Source organism: Lissotriton vulgaris, chromosome 5, assembly GCF_964263255.1.
Source record: "Lissotriton vulgaris chromosome 5, aLisVul1.2, whole genome shotgun sequence".
In the NCBI taxonomy this organism is placed as follows: Eukaryota; Metazoa; Chordata; class Amphibia; order Caudata; family Salamandridae; genus Lissotriton; species Lissotriton vulgaris.
This window is the reverse complement of record NC_141693.1, coordinates 1,351,401,421-1,351,422,397: the sequence shown is the minus strand read 5'-3', so window position 1 is coordinate 1,351,422,397 and position 20,977 is coordinate 1,351,401,421. Positions and strand designations below refer to the sequence as shown.

At 45.1% G+C, this 20,977-nt stretch overlaps 1 protein-coding gene across 1 annotated transcript in view; it reads right to left on the bottom strand.

The window, feature by feature from the left end:
* Positions 1–20,977, bottom strand: part of LOC147712585 (AMP deaminase 1-like) — a 2,876,771-nt gene that overhangs the window by 1,582,942 nt on the left and 1,272,852 nt on the right. The window contains exon 7 of the mRNA XM_086923285.1: positions 10,629–10,820. Coding sequence (XP_086779411.1) covers positions 10,629–10,820 — 192 coding nt within the window. The remainder of the gene's footprint in view (positions 1–10,628; positions 10,821–20,977) is intronic.

Below are 20,977 nucleotides of genomic sequence, written 5' to 3'. Positions count from 1 at the left end.
ACTGTAGCTTGGACGACTAGCTGGTGGGTATGGAGGCCAAACAAACCCAGTATGGGTTTGAGGCCACGCAGAAGAAAGAAGCAAGTCTCTGCCACACACTTGGCGTGGTCCTCAAAGGAAAGGGTATTGTCGACCTATTTGCCAAGTTTTTCTTACAATACATTTTGGCACAGGAGCGGTGCCCAGCTTCGGATGCCACCATTTGTCGCCCAAAGAAAAAACTCTCTACCTTATAGGAGGATCTCGGATCTTGAAGAATTCAACTGGAGACAGTTTGCCTCCTTCCAGACTGCTATGGCGGTCAGGTCCTCCTGAAATCTAGCAGCGTCCAGGCTAGGGTCCTTGGAAAAGGATAGTACTAGCTGTGTGTCATTCGCCTATGACACCAGAGAGATAAGGCTGAATATAGACATTGACACACAATTGATGGACAGAATGCAGAACAAATCAAAACATTCACCCCAAGCCAAGAGATCTGTGTTAAATCCATCATTCTTTTGCTTACCATGCCACTCCGACTTAGACCTGGCCATATGCAAATCAGTCTCGACCTTGTGCCTCATGGGAACAGTCCAGCACGAACTGCTAAGCCAGGTCCTCCCTGGACCAGAAACAAGCATCCTAGGACCGGTTTCGGGGGCCTCACCCCTCTTTAGCCAGGATAGCTTGATTCCAGTGGCACAGTGAGCCGAGGACCCACGTCTGGGCTTACCTGGCGCACTTAGGGCGAGAAAGCAAAAGACACACAATTGATGGACGGAATGCAGAACAAATCAAAACATTCACCCCCAGTCAAGAGATCTGGGTTCCATACATAATTCTTTTGCTCACCATGCCACCCCAATTTAGACCTGGCAAATTAGTCTTGAGAATGTGCCTCATGGGAACAGTCCAGCCCGAACTGCCAAGCCAGGTCCTCCCTGGGCAGGAAACAAGCATCCTATGACTGGGGGTCAGGGTTTCACACAGTGAGCGCGGGACCTACGTCTGGCCACACTTGGCGCACTTAGGGCGAGAAAGCAAAAGACACATAATTGATGGACGGAATGCAGAACAAAGCAAAATATTCACCCCCAGTCAAGAGATCTGGGTTAAATCCATCATCCTTTTGCTCACCATGCAACCCCAGTTTAGACCTGGCCATATGCAAATCAGTCTTGACCCTGTGCCTCATGGGAACAGTCCAGCCCGAACTGCCAAGCCAGGTCCTCCATGGACCGGAAACAAGCATTCTAGGACCGGTTTCGGATTTTCACCCCTCTTCAGCCAGGATAGCTTGATTCCAGTGTCACAGCGAGGCCAGGACCCATGTCTGGCCATACCTGGCTCACTTAGGGCGAGAAAGCAAAAGACACACAATTATTAGACGGAATGCAGAACAATTCGAAACATTCCCCCCCAGTCAAGAGATCTGGGTTAAATCCATCATTCTTTTGCTCACCATGCCACCCAAGTAGAGACCTGGCCATATGCAAATCAGCCTTGACCCTGTACCTCATGGGAACAGTCTAGCCCGAACTGCCAAGCCAGGTCCTTCCTGGACCGGAAACAAGCTTCCTAGGACCGGTTTCGGGTTTCACCCCTCTTCAGCCAGGATAGCTTCATTCCATTGTCACAATGAGCCCAGGACCCATGTCTGGGCATACCTGGCGCACTTAGGGCAAGAAAGCAAAAGGCACACACTTGGAGAAGCGTGGCTCAGTGGTTAGAGGCGGAAGACCCGGAAGCTGAGATCGGCCGTGGACCAGGGTTCGATTCCCCGCCTCGGCGGGTCTCGGGCTCAAAACTCTACGGAGTCGACAATTCTCGCTCCGGTGCCTACTCGACTCACGGGGTCACACTCTGCGACTCTGGGCAATAGCTTGCTTAATCTCCACTACGGCTCCTCACGGCGGGATGCCTGGCTTTCACCTTGTGGATACCCGGCCGGGGTATCTCACAGGGGAATACCAGGACGGGTTCCCTAAGCAAGCGCCTTGAGACCCCTGGGTTAAAGTGTTGCGCTATATAAATCGAAACACATTTACATTTACATTTACATGGACGTAATGCAGAACAAATCAAAACATTCACCCCGAGTCAAGAGATCTGAGTTAAATAGACATTGAACAGGGTTGTACTCAGTGCTGAAACCTGAGGGATACCACAGCATAATGAATGTGTCTAAGAGTGGGTGGGAGGGGCAATAACTTGAAAGGACCTATTGGACGGAAAAAATGTAAACCTATCGAGAACTTTGCCGGTGGTACAGCCTTGAGGAGCTGGATGTTGTGGGAGACCATATCAAAGGTGGCACTAAGACGATTTCCGACGTTCTACCTTCATCCATAGATGCACTAAGTTGTTCTGTTACTGCCAGTAGGGCTGACTCTGTGCTATGTCTCGGCTGGAAGCCATTTTGCGAGGAATCTAGTTTGGAGTGAGATTCCAAATATTGAGTTAGAATGGTATTTTTAATGGGATTCCATTATTTTAGCCAAGAAGGGAAGAAGAGAGATCGGGCGATAGTTTGCTGGCGTAGAGGCATCTAACGACGGCTTCTTTAATAATGGAATTACTTTAGCGTCTTTCAGGGATCGCAGGGACTCTGCTGATGATAGGCAGAGGTGGATGAGTTCCAGACAGCTGAGTAGAAGGCAGTCTTAGAATTTAACAAAGAGTTTCGGTTTAAGGGGGTCTTCTGGAAACTCTGATTTTATCTTGGTGAACAAGGCCTTGAGGCCATCAGCCATGATTGATGGGAAGTCAGGGAGGGAATGAATCTCACTACCAGTGAAATCTCCCCTCATTCAGAATATGGCATCGTTCTTCAGATGGAAGCTATCGTAGATGCCCACCACTCGATAAAATAGGTTTCCAAAGTTTCACATTGGGCATTAGTAGTGATAGTGTTTTCGGATGTCCGCGGAGAAGATAGTTTTAGAGGGGTTATTGCTCGTGTTGATTTTGTTTGCAAAATATGCGGCATAAGTGTCCGTATCCGTTTATGATAGGCTTTCCTGTCTGTTTTATATTCAAGTTTAGCAGTGGGCCTATAAGCGAGTCTTCAAGTTTGTTCTAATACTTTACAGGTTTTCCTAGATATTGTGAGGGCCTCATCAAACCATACATTAGATCGAGCTTTCTTACAATAAATCCATTTGGCTGGGATGCACTAAGTCCTGATCAATTTACTTCCTGAAGCAGTCGCTTGACGTCTCGACATCTGTGAGCAGGGCCTGTTGTGTAATGGCAAGAGTGTCTCTGAAGGTGGAGTGATCTAGGTGCTGCCAGGGGTGTTTGCATCTCAAGTTGCTAGGGGCCTGAGGTTTTGGGCCTACTGGATGGAGCGAAAAGAGAGAACAAGATTGTGGTCGGTCCATGTTATAGGTTGAAATGTTGGAACCTCTGGAAGCAGAATATTGGACAGTACAGGGTCAAGAAGGTGTTCTGCTCCTGTGTAGGCCCTGAAACCAGTTGGAGTAGTTGGCAGGCAGCCATGTCGCCTAGGAATTGCGAATGCCCGGGTCATTATCAGACTCCAGATGAAGATTCTAATCGCCAATAATGGTGAAGTTGGCTAGTTTAAGTGCCACGGTGCTACCCACATTGGCTACTGCTTCTCTGAAAGGTTTGGACAGCCACATGGGGCGATAAATGAACAGTCCAGAGAACGTGAATTTGTCCGTTAAGGCTGTTCTAAAAATGGAGCTTTTGCAGTCCTGGATGATTTCCTGGTTGCTACAAGTATAGCTATCTTTATAAACTACTACAATGCTGCCACCTCTCCCCGTCCCTCTATTCACACTCCTCATGGTAAAGCCTGGGGTCAGGGCCAGGGCGGGGATGACACTGAGTCTTGAGAGAGCCTAGATTCAGTCAGGAATAAGACGTCCAGAGAGTGTTTAGACAGTAAGTCAAATACTTCTGCATGTTGCTTGACTAGCAAGCAGCAATTTATGCTGCCAACTAGCACCTCCACCAATGTGAATGTAACTCTTTGTGCCGGATTGAAAATGGTAACTCTTCAGTGGGACTAACCTGATTCCTGCATCCAATCCATGCTCCAACATTGTGAGCTTTAACATGTGACTTTCTCTCAGTCGCTTTCTGCTTCATGGAGCTAATCTCACTGACAACTTATAAATTAATATTATCAGTTCTACTGAATACATTTTGTTTGTTTTGGTGTTCCTATATTTATTAAAATCTACTCTGTTGTACTAAATTGGTCTGGGATTTTTCTTGTCTTGAGTTTTTATTTTACCACTATTTGTGTGAGGCATAAATAGATAAGCCTGACTACTTTTGCGGCAAGTTACCAGAGGGTTAAGCATAGGTTAATTTAGTGACGTTTGTGGTTCACCCTGTCCAGGATTGTGTTAATCATTAGAGTAGGGCTTCCAGTCCTCTCAACTAAAAACCCAATTTCTTACACGTGGGTACTGCTAATTCATCTGAGCACACAATTTATAAAAAAGGGGTAATCTACATCTGAACTTCGCCTCTACCAAGACAGAGCTCAAACAAAGGAGAAGGGAGAGAAAAAGAGGAGGGATGGTAACATTGACCCTGAGTGCAGTTGCCCCATAATTTAATTTCTAATTTAAAACATTTCTAAAGCGCAGCGTGCACCGTGCGGTTTTTTGGCGCTAGTGGGGGGTTCGGCAGCTGAGGGAGAAGACAAGAGAGAAAGGTGGGAAGAATTAAACGGGGAAGGCCTGATTGAAGAGGAAAGTTTTTAGATCCTTGCGGAAGGAAAGATAGTGGGTGGCAGAACGGAGATGGTCAGGGAGGGAGTTCCAAAATGTGGGAGCCAGGGTGGAGAAGTTGGTCCCACCCCACTTTTTGCGTGTGAAACGTGGGATCTGAAGAAGAGACTTGGAGGAAGACCGGAGCTCTCTTGCGGGAACGTATTCTTTTATTAATTAAGAAATGAAGGCGGGGGCAGTGCCCTGGCGGGCCTGGAAGACCATACAGCCGGTCTTGAAAAGGGAGCGTTCCTTTATGGGAAGCCAGTGAAGCTCCCTGAGAAGGGGAGTGGAATGGTGATAGCGTGGGAGGCCATAGACCAGCCGGGCCGCCTGGTTCTGGATCATCTGGAGTCTCCGCAGGCTGTATGCTGGGATGCCATGATAGAGGGCGTTGGCATAGTCCAGCCGCGATATCACCAGGGCGGCCATAATCAGCTTAAGTGCCTGAGGGGAGAAAAAACGGGAGACAGAGCGGATGGTTCGAAGAGTGAGGAAACAAGAGGAGACCGCGGAACTGATATGTGAATGGAGGGTGAGCTGATTGTTCATTTTAACACCCAGTTTTTTGACCGTGGTTGAGGGGGAGGGTGCGGGACCAAGAGAGGAGGGCCAGAAGAGGGAGTTCCAGGGGCTGGACGAACCACCGGTGAGAACCAATTCGGTTTTGTCTGGGTTCAACTTAAGGTGGTTGTGGTTCATCCAGTCCCTGATGAATGTCATTGTTGACTGGAAATTAGAGACAGAGAGGGAGGAGGAGGATAGATCAAAGATGAGCTGGAGATCATCCGCATAATTGTACACGGTGACCTCCAGCTGCTGGAGTGCGAAAATAAGAGGAGAGATATAAAGATTGAAAAGTAAGGGAGAGAGAGAGGATCCCTGGGGAACACCACAAGTGACAGGAAGAGGAGTGGTAGTAAAGTCTCCTAGCCGGACCGCCTGGGTGCGGTCCCTCAGAAAGGAGGAGAGCCAAACCAGAGCTGATCCCCCGATTCCAGCCGCCTTGACACGGGAAAGTAGGGTGGTATGGTCCACCATGTCAAAGGCGGCGGAGAGATCGAGGAGGACCAGTGCCTGGTATTTGTTATCATCCATACCCTTTCTGAGGTTGTCTAAGACTGAGACCACAACCGATTCAGTCGAATGTCTGGGACGGAAGCCGGCCTGGCGAGATGCCAGTCCCCCATTAGCCTCAATATGGGCGCTGAGTACCGCGGTGACGTGGCGTTCCATCACCTTGCCCAGAAAGGGCAGCAGGGAAATGGGGCGGTAGTTGGCCGAGATGGAAGGGTCCGCGCCAGGTTTCTTCAAGATGGGCACTATGGTGGCTGCCTTTAGCGCAGGGGTCACTACACCCTGTGCTAGGGAGCTATTGAGGAAGGTGATGGGGGGTTCAGGACAGCAGGAGTAGATTTGCTGCAGAATTCGTGCCGGGCAGGCGTCCGCCGGGGAACCTGACTTCACTTTGGGAAGTATCTCCAGAAATGTTTCCTGAGTGAGGGGGGGAATGGAGGTGAGAAGGCATTGAACGGTGGGGGGAGAGGGATCAACAAAAGTAGACGAGGGCGGTGGGATGTTGGCCTTGATGGCTACGATCTTGTCCAAGAAATAGGTGTTGAGTTGATCGCATAGAAGCTGGGAAGGAGGGATTTGGGGTGAGGTTCGGTCTGAGAATGCCAGGTCATTCACTATGCCAAAGATTTCCCTGGGTTTATTTTCGGCCGACGTTATTTTTGTTGAAAAGTAGGTGGTTTTTGAGGCAAGAATCGCAGTTTTGTATTTGGCCAGTGATGTGAGAAAGTGGGTTTTTGATAAGGGACAGTAATTTTTCCTCCATTGCCTCTCCGCCCGTCGGGCGCTCAGTTTAAGCTCTTTCAGGTGGTCGTTAAACCATCTGTTGGAATTCTTAGGTCGACGGATGGAAATGCGACGTAGGGGAGCCACTGAGTCACAGCCTCCAGCCAGCCAGGTGTTAATGGCATTGGCTTGAGAGGCAGATGATAAGCCAGAAAGGGTCAGAGTGGAGTTTCGAAGCAGGGAGGTCAAGGAGGGAAAATCCAGTCTGTTCCAATTCCACGCCCAGGTATTTTTGGCATGCGGAGTTTTGGATACCGGGTTACGGGAAATGGTGAAGGAGATGAGAGCATGGTCGGACCAGGGACAGGGAGAAACAGCCGCCGAAGCCACTGGGAGGTTGAGGGACCAGACCTGGTCAAGTATGTGCCCGTGAGAGTGAGTGGGGACAGTTATATGCGGTACAAAGTTGAGGGACAGAAGGGATTCTGTAAATTCTTTTGTCCATGTCAGTGAAGTATTCATATCTCATGCCTGTCTTGGCATCCTGTCTATCATGTATACTGAGTCCATTAAAGGACTTCTCTTAAACAAAGTAAAACACTGGGTTGGACAATCCGTTATCGCACTGCCAGGTGTTTGTTGAGTTCTGAGCTCGTAGCACCCCCACAACCTCCATGAGAAGCCTGGGATTGCTCGTTGTCACTGTCACATGTCACTGTGAACCAAGCACTGAAGGGATTTTGTTGAGCCAGTTTTTAGAGCTATTGTCACATGTACCACAGAATATCGGAGGCAAATGATCCCCAGCTCCCATGGCTGAGCACAGTAGCCCCTTCTTGTCCTGCGGCTCCCCTAAATGGGATGTGGCAGAATTTTAATTAATTCTTTGAACTTGGGGCGTGGCCAAGCCACAGACCAAGATGACCGTGCGGCTCTGAAGCTCCAACAGGCTGTCCCGGTAAGCAGTCTGTCTCCTGCTGATGCTGCAGAAACTGCATATTAAGGAACTCTAACGATCCTTTACATGGTGGTGATTGTCTTGCTGCCCAAGCCTCACAAAGACCCTTTGCTCTATGGGTCTTATTGGCCAATTTCATTATTAAATTAAGATTACAAAATCTTGGTAAAAATGATCGCCTTGCGGCTTGCTTTATTAATGGACAAAATAATCTCCCCGGTCCAATCTGGATTCCTGCCCCACAGATCTACTTCCTTGAATCTAAGAAGGCTGTTTGCCGTCATTCACAGAATTAACCTGGAAATTCCAGCTGCAGCAGTCCTGTTGGACACAGAGAAAACATTTGACTCCCTGGAATGACCCTTTCTGCTCTCGGTAATGCGCAGGCTAAGTATGCCTAGGGGGTTCATTTTATACAGCGACCCTATGGCCAGGATACACTTAAATGGCACCCTATCCTGCTCCGTCACTCTGTCACGAGGCACCAGGCAGGATTGCCCTTTATCACCATTACTATTTATACTTGCGACGGATCCCCTGGTCTGGCAGTTCCAGGAACGCCATCTGCAGAGAGGGCTCCAGGTTAACACTGGACCTCTTCTTGTTTCATTATACGCAGTCCACATCATTCTTTATTTTTCGGGAACCGCAGCAAAAGCTGGACCTGCTGATTATCGAGATTATCCGATTTGGCCGCTTCTCTGGTCTCGGTAGAAATTGGCACAAGTCAGTGATATTTCCCCTTACCACAAGTACATTAAGATGGGACTGCGAGTTCCCGCTCGCTTGGAGCAAAGACTCAGTTAAATACTTGGGAATACAAACCACTTAGATACCTCCCAAAATATCTAATTAAATTACAATTAGGCTGTGCATAAGCTTGAATCACAGGTGGTCAAATAGCTGCGGCTGCCGCTTTCAATTGCAGGAACAATCACATTGATCAAGATGTTTGTTCTCCCCAAATTCCATTATCTCTTCAATAATATCCCAATTCCACTAACAAATCATTTTTTCAAGACATAGCGAACCCATCTCATTCAACTGACTTGGGGGGGGGGGGGGCAGACGACCGAGGTTCAGATGGGAGGTGATGACACTGCCTTATCACAGAGGGGGACTCAGTATCCCTAATCTTGAGCTATACTATGTGGTTGTGCAGTGCAGCTGTGCGCACTCCTCATTCCACCCAGATGCCAGGATTCAGTACTTGCGGCCAGAGGCGGACCTGATTTTACCCGACACCCTTAACACCTAGTTGCCTCTGGGCTTCCCCCGAGATCCAAACTACATTCAAATGGTCTCTACCACTAGCTAGGCTTGGCTGAAACTGATTGGAATTATGGGTTCCCCGGTGCTATATTCTCCTGGGCTACCACTCCTCAACAACCGGGGAGAAGATTGTACAACATACACTTGCTAAATACTTGGGGGCAGATTTATGATGCCCTTGCGCCTCTTTGCGCCGCAATTGCGTCACTTTATTTGACGCAACAGCGGCGCAAACAATGCGCCCTATTTACAACGTGATGCATCTAGGAGATGCTTCACGTTGTAAAGCCCTGCGCCATAAGGAGGCGTTCCTACGCAGGGGGGGGGGGGGGGGGGCGTTCCTGCGCAGGAACGCCTCCTGAAAGTGGCTGAGTGAAATCTATGAGATTTCACTCAGTCACTTTCAGGCCAATGCTGCGTCAAAACCCTGCGCCTGCTTGAAGCAGGCGTAGGTCTTGACGCAGCATTGTGAAGATGGGGCACCCCCGAGCCTTGCTGGAGCTGCGTCGCGCTTGCGACGCAACTCCAGCAATGCGCCACATTTCCGGCACAGATGCGTCACGCATCTGTGCCGTTTTTGCACCATGATGCGCCACATTGTAAATGCGGCGCACCATGGGTGGCGTAGCTGTGGCGCACATTAACTGGCGCATCCCTGGGGATGCGCCAGTTAACATAAATCTGCCCCAACATTCATAAAATAGGGGATCTGTACAAGGGAGGACAGGTCTTTTCCATTTCAGAAGGGAACAAGTTTAGTGGACAAATTCATACTTAACCACATGCGCTCAGCAATGAGGGTAATTACGCCCGTATTCCTTTTGGAACCCGAAGCGTTCGCTCCTCTCTCTGCAGTTTTGGACAGTACTGGGGGGAACATTTAATCTCCAAACTGTACAGGGCATGTGGGGACATAATCCCAATCGACGACACAAAAATATGGGCCTCCTGGGAAGTAGACTTGGGACATCCTATCCTAGATGACCAATAGGCTTTTTGTTGCAGTCAGACCAAAGAGATATCCCTGAACAATCGCCACAAAATGATACACTTTAAATTTCTGCAGAGAATATATATATCACTCCGTGACAGTACACAGATTTGGCCCGGAAAAACGCCACTGTTGCTTGAAATGTGGAACCCCCACGCAGACTTCACATACCTCAACTGGAACTGTAGTAGAATTAAGCCCTTCTGGGCAGCAATTTTTCAAACACTAGGGGACATCACACCCACCGCAGAGGTTGCATTGCAGGGCTATGTGGCTGGGGTCCCGAAGGGAGTCCGGAATTTTTTTGCCATGGGGTTATTACTTGCCAAGAGAGAAATAGCAATCAAATGGGGACGCAAGGCTGCTCCGGCACCAAAACGACCACAACCTGCTACACAACTGGTACCAGAGCTTGTGCCAACTGGGGTGGGCTGAACTGTTTTCAGATCATCATTAGGGTACACACTTACAACCTGTTAACCAGGATTACATGTATGTATTACCGTACTCTCCTCAAAGTGGATGTTAGCCCAGATGGTTCGGAGGACTGGTCGCATAAGAACTGATTTGAATGTAATTTTTGAGACTAATGTTGTTTATTCTTGATATTTATGTGGAGTGGGTGAATTCCTTAGTTTCTACTGTTTAAACCCTATCCCTGCAAGATGCAAAAGTTACAAAACGCTAATGAAACTGGTAAATAACGTTTTTTTTTAAAAAAAACTCTTTGAACTTTTGAGCAGAAAAATCCATTGAACGCTGACAGATTGAACAAATACACTTGTTCCATTTTGGTATTAAGATAAAAGAACTTTTTTAAGAGCATTTTAAACATTATGCAACGTTTCCAGACTGTGGTTTTACTGCTAATACTTACAGCATGAACATCAAGAGAATCCACAGTTAGTTCACCAGGCTTCAGATTTAATTTACCGTAGAGCTCCTTCAGTGTTGTTGGAGCATCTATGGAGCTCACAATTCGGTCTGCCTCATCCTTATATGAATGCTTCATAAAGCTTAACAGATGTCTGGCACTCATACAGGCTGCAGCATGAATATGAGTATCTACCTAGAAAACCATGAACAAATATATAACGTATGTACACTTATATGTGACAAGAAATAGGCACTGAATCATAAAAAAAAGCAGCCATCTTGAATAAACTGGCTCAGGCCCTACTGATGATGGATATGAAAGTTTAATACGATGCAATTTTAAACAAATATAAGTGGTAGATGAGGGTACCGGTGCCTGACTATCACTTGGCTTTCAGGTTACTTCTAAAAGCCATAAATTAAACTAAACCCTCCTTTTGCTCTTTCCTCTTTCTTACAGATTAAGAAAGTGCATAGGCCCAACCCTCCTCAACATACCTACGACCAGTCGTTGGTCCCTTCAAGGGCATTGCAGAACTGGCTCCTGTGCTTTGAGGCATCTGCCTCAACCCTCTCCCTCTTGCTCTCTCTCACCTCATTTCTTTTATCTCTCTCTGTGCCACTTCTTTAACTCTTTGAGCCTTTTCTCTCTCTCCCTCTGTGCCTTTTCTTTCACTCCCTCTGCAACATTTTGTGCCTTTTCTCTCTCTCTCACTCTTTGTGCCTTTTCACATGCTCTTTTTGCTCTTTTTGCCCATTCTCTTACTCTGTCTGCAACTGTTTGTGCCTTTTCATTTGTTCTTTTTGCCTTTTCTCTGACTCTTATTGCAACTTTTTGTGCCTTTTTACTTGCTCTTTGTACATTTTCTTTCACTCTTTGTGCCTTTTGTCTCACCCTTTCTGTGAGTTTTGTGCCCTTTTACTTGCTCTATGTGCATTGTCCTTCACTCTCTGTGCTTTTTCTCTCACTCCTTTTGTGACATTTTAGTGTGTTTCTCTAACTCTTTTTGTTGTTTCCCCACACACCTTCTAATACTGTATGTGCCTTTTCTCTTACTCTTTTATCTGTCTTCGAGACCTTTGTGGCGCTCATTTCTAACCTTTGCCAACTGTTCATCTTCTCTGCACTCCTTTTCTACCCTCTCTGGACCCCCTCCTACCTCCCTCTGCTCCTTACCTATTGCTGACACCTCTCTCCTTCACTGACATCAAGCTCATCCTCAGCCCCACTCCCACCACCTGAACTTCTCCTCCCTCCTAGGTCCTACTAAATGGTAGCTGAAGCACAGATGCGGAGCGGATGCACACAGTGGGCATGGTGCTGGCACTCTGAATGAGTACCAAGGGCAAGCTCTTATGTCACCTGCACAACCCATCCCAGAACTCCAGCTAAGAACACCACAACAACAACCATAGACACACACCTACAAACACACACACACCCCTCACACACCAATATAATGCATGCTCTTCAACACCCACTCACTTAGCAACCATGCAACGGAAATCTGGGATCTGCTGGACGATGCCCCCACGGACCTCCTTTTTCTCACGGAAACATGTCTGACCACAGCTTCAATGCCTGACTTACCTCCACCATTTCTACTGGTTACAACAATACCAGACAAGACTACCTAAACAGGTCCAGAGGAGGAATCAACATTGTCTACAATGACACCTTCATATGCACCTCCGCCGCTGAAGCCGGAACAAACTACATGGATCACTTTAAATTACAAATCATAGCAAATTTCACCTTGGGTAGACCATAGTCTACAGCCTTCGTAGCCTTCTTCACGTGCAAAATCATGGACTTCATCGCCCCCTAGTCCCCAACTACAGTGTTTTATCCTCCTAAGAAACCTCAATTTCCATCTGGAAGACTGGACAGACCCAACCTCAGCTGCCTTTCTTGACAACCTCCTAAACCTGTGACTAATCTAACATGTCACAGAGCCCACCCTTGCTACCAGGCACATCCTAGACTCCATCTTCACATCTTTCAGCAACATCACAATCAATGCACTAAAACCCATCACCTGGAAGTACTACACCATAGTCAGTTTCACAACCGACATCCAGCAACCCAGAAGAATCACCACAAGGGGCCAATCACACTGACATTGGAACAAACTAGCTAAGGCTGATTGGGAGGGCATTCCATGCTTTGGCTGCGTTTGCAACAAAGCTCTGCCACCCTAAATTGCTTTGTTAACCCGGGGTACCATCACAAATTTTGCATCTGATGACCGCATTGCTCTTTTTGGTGTGTACCAGTGAAATCTTTGAAGGCCAAACATAAAGCCTTGAACTGAGTGCGCTTCCTGACCGGCAGCCAGTGAAGTTTTTTTATTTTGTCTGAAATAGATTCAAACTTTGGTGTGCCTGTGAGCATTCTGCAGGGTCTGTAATTTTTTCAATGATCCCTCGTGGATCTTGAGAGATAGACTATTGCAATAGTCTAATCTAGACATTATTAATGCGGAAACCACAATTTGTTGCACATCTTTGAGTAGAAGTGGCATTATTTTTTTGCAAGATATGACAATGTATGATGTCAATGAAGCCACTGTGTTCACCTGATCACTGAAGCTTAGTTTGTCATCTTTCCACACTCTCAAGTTCTTCACCTTTGTAATCGGGGTGGGAAGCGGGCCCGAAGTCTCCAGCCAGCAATCAGGGGTCCAGAAGTTGGGATTGTAGCCGAACAACACAACCTCTGTTTTAGTGGAGTTGAGTTTTAGGAAGTTTTGGGCCATCCAAAAACCATAAGGTTCGCAGTTTCCTGGCTCACTTCTGGCAGAATAGTCATCACTATTTATGTGTCATCACGTATGAAGTCAAATTGAAACTGAAGGATTCAATTAAAGGAGCCAATGAGGACACATAAATATTAGTAAGTGTCGGGCTTAATGAAGACCCCTGTGGCACTCCACAGGGTAAAGAAAATGGGTCTACTTCATATTTGTCCAGGGCCACCGTTTGCCTTCTGTTCGAGAGAAAGGATTTACGTCGTTTCCAGGCCCTGCCCTTGACTCCTATCTTGTCCAGTCATTCCATCATCAGAGCAACCATATCAAACGCTGCAGACAGATTAAGCATGATCAGTACCGCCTTTCCTCTCTGGTCCAGAGTGGTCCTAATCTCTTCTGTGGATTTGAGGAGCGCTGTTTCCATACTATGGCCCTCTCTGAAACCATACTGAGTTGGGTTCAGCGCCTGAGATTCTTGCAAAAAGTGGTTGAGTTGAGTGTTCATGTTTCTTTTCTATGATTTTTGCTGGGAGTGGTAATTTGGAAATAGGTCTGAAATTATTTGGATCATTAGCGTCCAAACTTGTTTTTTTCAGTAGGGGCAGAATTGATGCCTGTTTCCAGTCTCTCGGGAAGTATCCTTCTAGATCCATTGTGTTGATAATAGAAGTCAATTTTTGTGACACTGGCTCTGCAGATTCAAGTTTATTTCACGTTTATTCGGACCGTTGGTCCACAAACAATACATGTCGATAAAAAGTTCATCCAAAAAATTAAATAAAACATTGTATTAACACACATAAACACCCTACAACATATTTAAAAAAAAAAAAAAAAGAAAAGTTTTTTACGGACCTTGGAGGCTGAGGATGCGGAAGACCCTTATCTTTACTATGGCTGGCTAATTGATTGTCTTGCTGTTTTCATTTTTAATGAGTTATATATAATGTGAACTAGGTAATTCTCTTTTAAAGATATCTGTGTTATATCTAAATAAAGACATTTTACTTACTTAGACCTACAACATATTGATTTAAAAGCCCACGATTATCTATTTTAAAAATAGCTATTTGTTAAAACTCGTTAAAAAGATATAAAACTGCCTTCACTTTTTGCATATATTTCCCCATAGCCACAGCAATATCTAAGTGGGCCATTTCTATCATCAGTGTCACAGGCTGGGTCCTAGTTTTAATCTCATATTTCATAAAAATTGTTTTTAAAAATTTAATACGTAAGTCCAAAAACTTCAGACAATCAAATAAGATATGCGGCATATCACATTTGGACCCTAAAGAGCAAGTGCAGCTTCCCTCCTCATTGATCATAGCCCGCTTTACCGGATTGTTCATATAACAAGGGTTTACCCCAATTCTTACCCTCAGAACCTCTTTTTGTAATTGGCGGTCCGGTAACTTATCAATATAGGGCAAGCATTGATCATTATTCTATGAATCAATCATAAAACAGATCGAAGTTTTACTTGCAAGATAGATTTTGTCCTGTACATGTGATATTTCTTTCCCCGTCGACCTGAGGTACTTTTTATCAATATTAGCCACGGAATCAGTAGGGCTCTGCAGCTAGTTTAACTAGGGAGATCAGGCAGGGATCATACGGAGAGCCTGACTTAACTTTAGCAAGGAGATTGAGAGTGTCCAATTCTGTTAAAAAGGCAAATTTGTCAAAAATAGGGGCATCATTTTTTTCTCTTATCTGCCCTGTTGTACAGTCAGTCGGTAATTTTGCTGTAGAGTGTGAAAAAGTTAGGAAAATACCATTAACTTTATCGAAGAAGAATTTGGCAACTTTATTACACAATTCCTGGGAAGCTGGGATAGTAGGAGGAGTTGAGACGGCATGGAAATTTACTATTTCAAAAAGCTCTCTGGACGAGTTTTTGGCTAGTTTAATGTTATTGGTAAAATATTCTTGTTTTGTTCTTTGAAGCAGCTGTTTCTAAAGTGCGAGACTTCATTTGTATTCCTGTTTATCCTTATCATTGTATTCCTTCCTCCAGTTTCTTTCCAGGTGCTTGCAGGCCAATTTTAGGTCCCTAAGCTCTTGGAAGTACCAACGGGAGGAGGGTTGCTGCCTGGTGTTGCAAAGAGGTTTTTTGGTTGCTAACTTATTCCCTGTGTTTTCTAACCAGTTAGTATAGAATCGGGTTGCCTCGTCTAGATATCTAGGAGTTACAATAAGAGTCGAGGTTAATAGTTGGTGTAACTCCTCTGCTTCTATCTTATTCCAAGCTCTTTTTTCTAAATATCTTGTTGATAATTTCGGAGCTGTACGATCCAGCAGAGTGAGCTCAAACAATACCGCAATATGGTCGGACCATACCAGAGGAAGAGTGCTTGTAAATAGCAGCTGTGCATTGTTAGAAACAAACCCATCTTAGGTGTGACCAGCCTGGTGAGTAACACATGTCACCAGTTGCTCTAAATTGCTGCCCCTCATCTGGTCCAGTAGGCTAGTGGTGTCTGGATCAGAGAGTGACTCGAGATGAAAATTGAAATCTCCTAGAATAGGTAGGAATTAGTACTAATTCCCTTTTCTAGTATGCTGCCTAATTGTGTTAAAAATTGTTCTCTCAAGCCTGGGGCCTGTAGATAAGGGTGCCTTTGAAAGTATAATGGTGTGAGAGGTAAAAGCAAAACTCTAGTGCTTCACATTAATCATTGGTTATGGAATTGAAAGATGCCGTGATAGAGTTGTGATAAATAATTTCTAGTCCACCCCCTTTCCTCTGTATCCTATTTAGTGTGTAGCATAGGTAATCTGGAGGTGTGGTAAGTCGCAACACAACTAAGAAAAACTGCATTCTGTTGTGACTATTGGTTCCAAAAATGGACACATAGGAGCTTATGTTTTGTTTAGTTGTATGAATATATGTCACCACTCTTATCCTTGTACAGCACGGTCATCACCACTCACTACCAGTCACTAAGCATTGTATGGTTTATGTGTTTCCTATGTTATTTCGTTTTGGACAGCCATTTATCCATTGATTAATAAATGCAAGGTATATACTAAAGAGTTACCATCTGTACTAAATTCAGTGTTGTGTGTCTTTGTGTAACATACTGCATAATATGTATTAAGGACAGTAAAGCAAAGACATTGTGCTTTTACCAACAGAACCACTGTTTTTGTTTCACTTCAAGACCCAGGTTCTGAGGGTTACTGAGTTACCCTATTACATTTAATGGTCAAACTACATTCGGACAAGACTGAAGTCCTCATCTAAGGACCCACACCCTCAGCATGGAATGACTCCTGGTGTCCCTCCACTCTGGGACTCCCACTCACCCCTAAAGACCATGCACAAAACCGCAACATCATTTTGGACTCCTCACTCACAATGAACCATCAGATCAACCCTGTCACCTCATCATGCTTCAACAAGCTCTGCCTGCTTCGAAAGATATTCAGGTGAATCCCCACCAAATCCAGAAAAACAGTCTCCTACACACTCATCAGCAGCAGATTTGACTATGGCAACACACTCTATGCCAGCATCACCCAGAATCTCATCAGAAAACTTCATAACATTCAAAACACCTCAGCCAGACTGGTCCTTGACAACACTCACCACAGCCACATCTCTAAACACCTCTGAGAACTTCACTGGCTTCCAGTCAACAAAAGCATAATCTTCAAGCGTCTCATGCATGCCTACAAAGCCCTCCATGACACAGGACCAGCATACCGGAACAACTGTGCTCCACTCGGATGGCCCTGGCCATCGTCCCCCAGAACAAAAACCGGAGGAAGATCCTTCTCCTACCTTGCCGCCAAGACCTGGAACACACTGCTGATCCACCTCAGACAATCCCAATGGCTGACCCAAATCAGAAGGACCCCAAGACTTGGCACTTTGACTGAACACTTACCTCAGCCTACACAGATCAGCAGCCCCCCAAAATGCCTTAAGATCCTCACAAGGGGGGTATCCATGCTTTACAAACTCTAATTGATTTATTGGTTGATCGTTAGCTCAATTAACTACTGAATTTCACTGGTTTTGTCTGAGTGAAACTATAACCTTCCTGGGCTGTGTTGTTTTCAGTGAACTTTTAAGGTTTTTAAATTCTTTTTCATAACTATAATGGCCCTGAAACCTGTTATGTCATCGAATTTCCAAGTTTTTTTAATTCCATTTCCAAACAATTGTTTTTTTGGGGTCAATTTCTAAGGTTTTTAAAGTTTTATTTGCTAACTGTAACCTGTGACCTTTGAGAGAAGGTGTCTGAGTTGCTGTATAAGTCAATTAGTGTTTACAGGTTTGTGGCTGTATTGCTCTGTGAGTGGGTGTATGAGTAGTCATATGGGCCGGTAAGTAGGTGTATAAGTAGTTTTGCTGGTTTGTGAGTGGGTGTGTGAGTGGTGTTTAGATCATTTAGTGGCTGTATTGATCAGTGAGTGCAAGTAAGAGTAATAGAATGGGTGTGTGAGTGGATTTGTAAGTCTCTGTGTGGGAGTGTTGATAGATGTGTGAGTGACTGTGCCAGAATAGAACTTCACCTGTCCCTTTATCCTACAAGTGAACACAATTTTCACCAAAATGTCTACCTACCTGGAGTACTTTCTTCTGGTTAATTGCAAAGAATTACCTCTTTGGTTAAACGTCCAGGGCAAATTCTACACTGCATCTGCATAATGGACCACAAGCAAATGTCTCCAGTGACTTTGTGTGCATTTCAGCAAAGTAATTGTTCCTGGTGCATCTTTAGCCATACATTTGTGATAATATGAATTGTTTTATAGAGATGACAGCAAGACTACAAAGAGGTAAATCTCTACTAAACAAGGATACTTTCTCTTAATTATATGAGGTAAAAGCTTCTTTGTTTAGTTAAGATGTCCTCACATACCACAGCATCAGGAACATGCATCACCAGCACCCTGTTGGTTTTCACCTTCCTTCTTGTGAGGCCACACCTCTCATCTCTCATCGACCTCCCCCATGCCCCAGCATGAGTGCCTTTCTCAGGTCACTTTCAGACCCATACTATTGTGAGGATAGGGGGTATTATGGAGGGGGCATAAGATGGTCTCTAGATCTCAACAGGGAATGGGGCATGGAGGGCTGGTTGGTTTTAGTGTTGGGGTGATGACCCCACCCCCTTGTGTTCCATTCGGCAGTTGAGCCTTCTGGCACGTATCCTTGTGGGAAATGGGACCCCAGACACAGGTGAGGTCAAAAGTAGCTAGTGACCCCAAGTCCAGGTAGTTAATTGTCCAACATGCTGGTATAGCACAAAGTGAGAGACTGATACAGATATTTACATATTTAAACATTACTCACTAACCCATGTATTCACTAAGATACACTTAATCAGTCAGTTATACAATAAAAAAAAATCCATTTACTCTTCCATCGACCTTGAAATATACATATATAAAAAATATTTAATTTTCAGAAAGACACGCATTCACTGGATGATGCCATCAGTGATGTCATCAGTGATGTCATTTGAGATATCATCAGTGATGTCATGAGTGATGTCACTGACCATGTCCTGAGTGATGTAATATGTGATGTCATCAGCAGTGCATTGCAGGCGCGCAAGTTATAGTTAGCCGAACTAACTATAAGGGGGGAATTTCAATGGTTTTGTACGAGTGAAATGTCCAACTAACTATAACACCCCTGAAACCTGTGGTTTTTCAGTGAATTTCTGTGTTTTTTTAAATGCTAATTCTTAACTATAACGTATCTGAAACCTATGGTTTTTTCAGTGAATTTCAAAGGTTTTCTAAATGCAAATTCCTACCTATAACATGGCTGAAACCTATGGTTTTTTTCAATGAATTTTAAAGGTTTTGTAAATGACAATTTTTAAATATATTTTTTGTTATATTTATTTTTTTGATACTGATTTACAAATTTTTTGTAAACTATTTATTTTTAGATATTTTATTTTTTAAATTACATTACATTGTGTGCCCCCCCCCCCCCTTGAAGAACCGGGTTTTAGAACCCAGCGGCGCCAGGGGCACGCCCAAAGTCTTCGGGTTCACCTGTCTTAGAATACAGAGACACGGGATACTTCTCGGTGACGTCAAAGATCAAATTTATTGGAACAGAACAGAAGTCTACGAAGTACGACACAAGTAGGTTCGTTAGAGACTGCTCAATTTTTGTAGAGCGAGACATCGTCTTTTATGCTAAAAATCACATTCCGGACAAACACCCACTAGTTACAATTTGTCCAATCATAAGCATCATTACAAAAGGTATCGCATGACGACAAACCCACTTTTCAGTTGTCCAGCCCACCATCAATTACACGGGAAAGCCCAACATTCTTTCTCGAACAGGCCCGACAAACCCATAATAAAAGACCACGGCCCATACCATAAATAGACCATAAAAGAAGGAACAGAAACTGATGAGAAGTAGGATAAGGGGTGTGTGTGTGTGCATACTAAACTTTACAACGTCCTGCACTTTGATCCTTAATCTCGATCAGCTACCGGACAAGGAACTGGCTTAACAAGGTCAGCTTCAGGCAACGAGGTCAGTTCGCTCAGGTCATTCAGAAGTCAGCTAAAGTGTACGTGTACTAAAGACTCATTCGGCCGTAGTCATCGGCCTATGTCGGGGCAACCACAAAATGGCTGCCATGCACAAAATGGAACCCAAGGGTTCAGAACAAAATCCCTCAATACGTAGTGAATCCATCGGTCTAACATGGCGAAAACACTCGTATTTGCCGCACTCACTAGTTACGGTTCACTACTATCAAATTCGTAACGAAACCATGACCTTTATGAAACGGGTTCAGAATTCACGGAACCTCAGACCCTCCTTTTGCCCTTACATAGGCAATAACCTAAACTCACGTCAATCTGAATCCAGGTCTATACTCATCAGATCATCAAGATGTTGCTAGAGCATAATCCTATTACTTTATAACTCTCTCGAGACAGGTCTCCTTGCACACGCAGTAGCACAAAGGCCCCATATAGCAGGAGCACACTGTACACAAAGACAGAACAGGAAAGAATAGCTAAAGCCATCCCAACGATCATCAGAATCTTCCATCCCCAGGTGGATAACAATCCCTAAAACCCTCCCATCAACGACCAATCTCCTTCGTCCACATGTATAGACTCGAAGATCTTATGTAGTTGGAAATGGCCTGGTACACTGTCGGAGCATTGTCTGGAATGAAAACGCAGCAGCTCGATTGAATAAATTTACATACCCCTCTATCTGCAAGTATGACTTCTAATGCAACTTGATTCTGCAACGTCATAAGACGATCCGATTGGAGCTCAGCAGTCAAGTTACTAAGGGCACCAGCAGTCTCAACTATGGTGGACTCAACCACTCTCGTCATTTGCCGTATGTTCCTACTGTTAACCATAGGTCCCCAAAACGGCAGGAAACCCTAAAGAAAATCTCCCAATTCTTGTCCTGCAGTATCTTCCTTACTGAAGACACCTCTAGCCACTCTCGTTTTGTGATAATCTGCGGCTGCAGTATACGTAGGGGGCAACAGAAACGAAACATAACATGTTCCCGAAAAATCAGGGGGCAACCATGTATATGCTCTATCATAGCAGACAAAATACGTACCCTTAG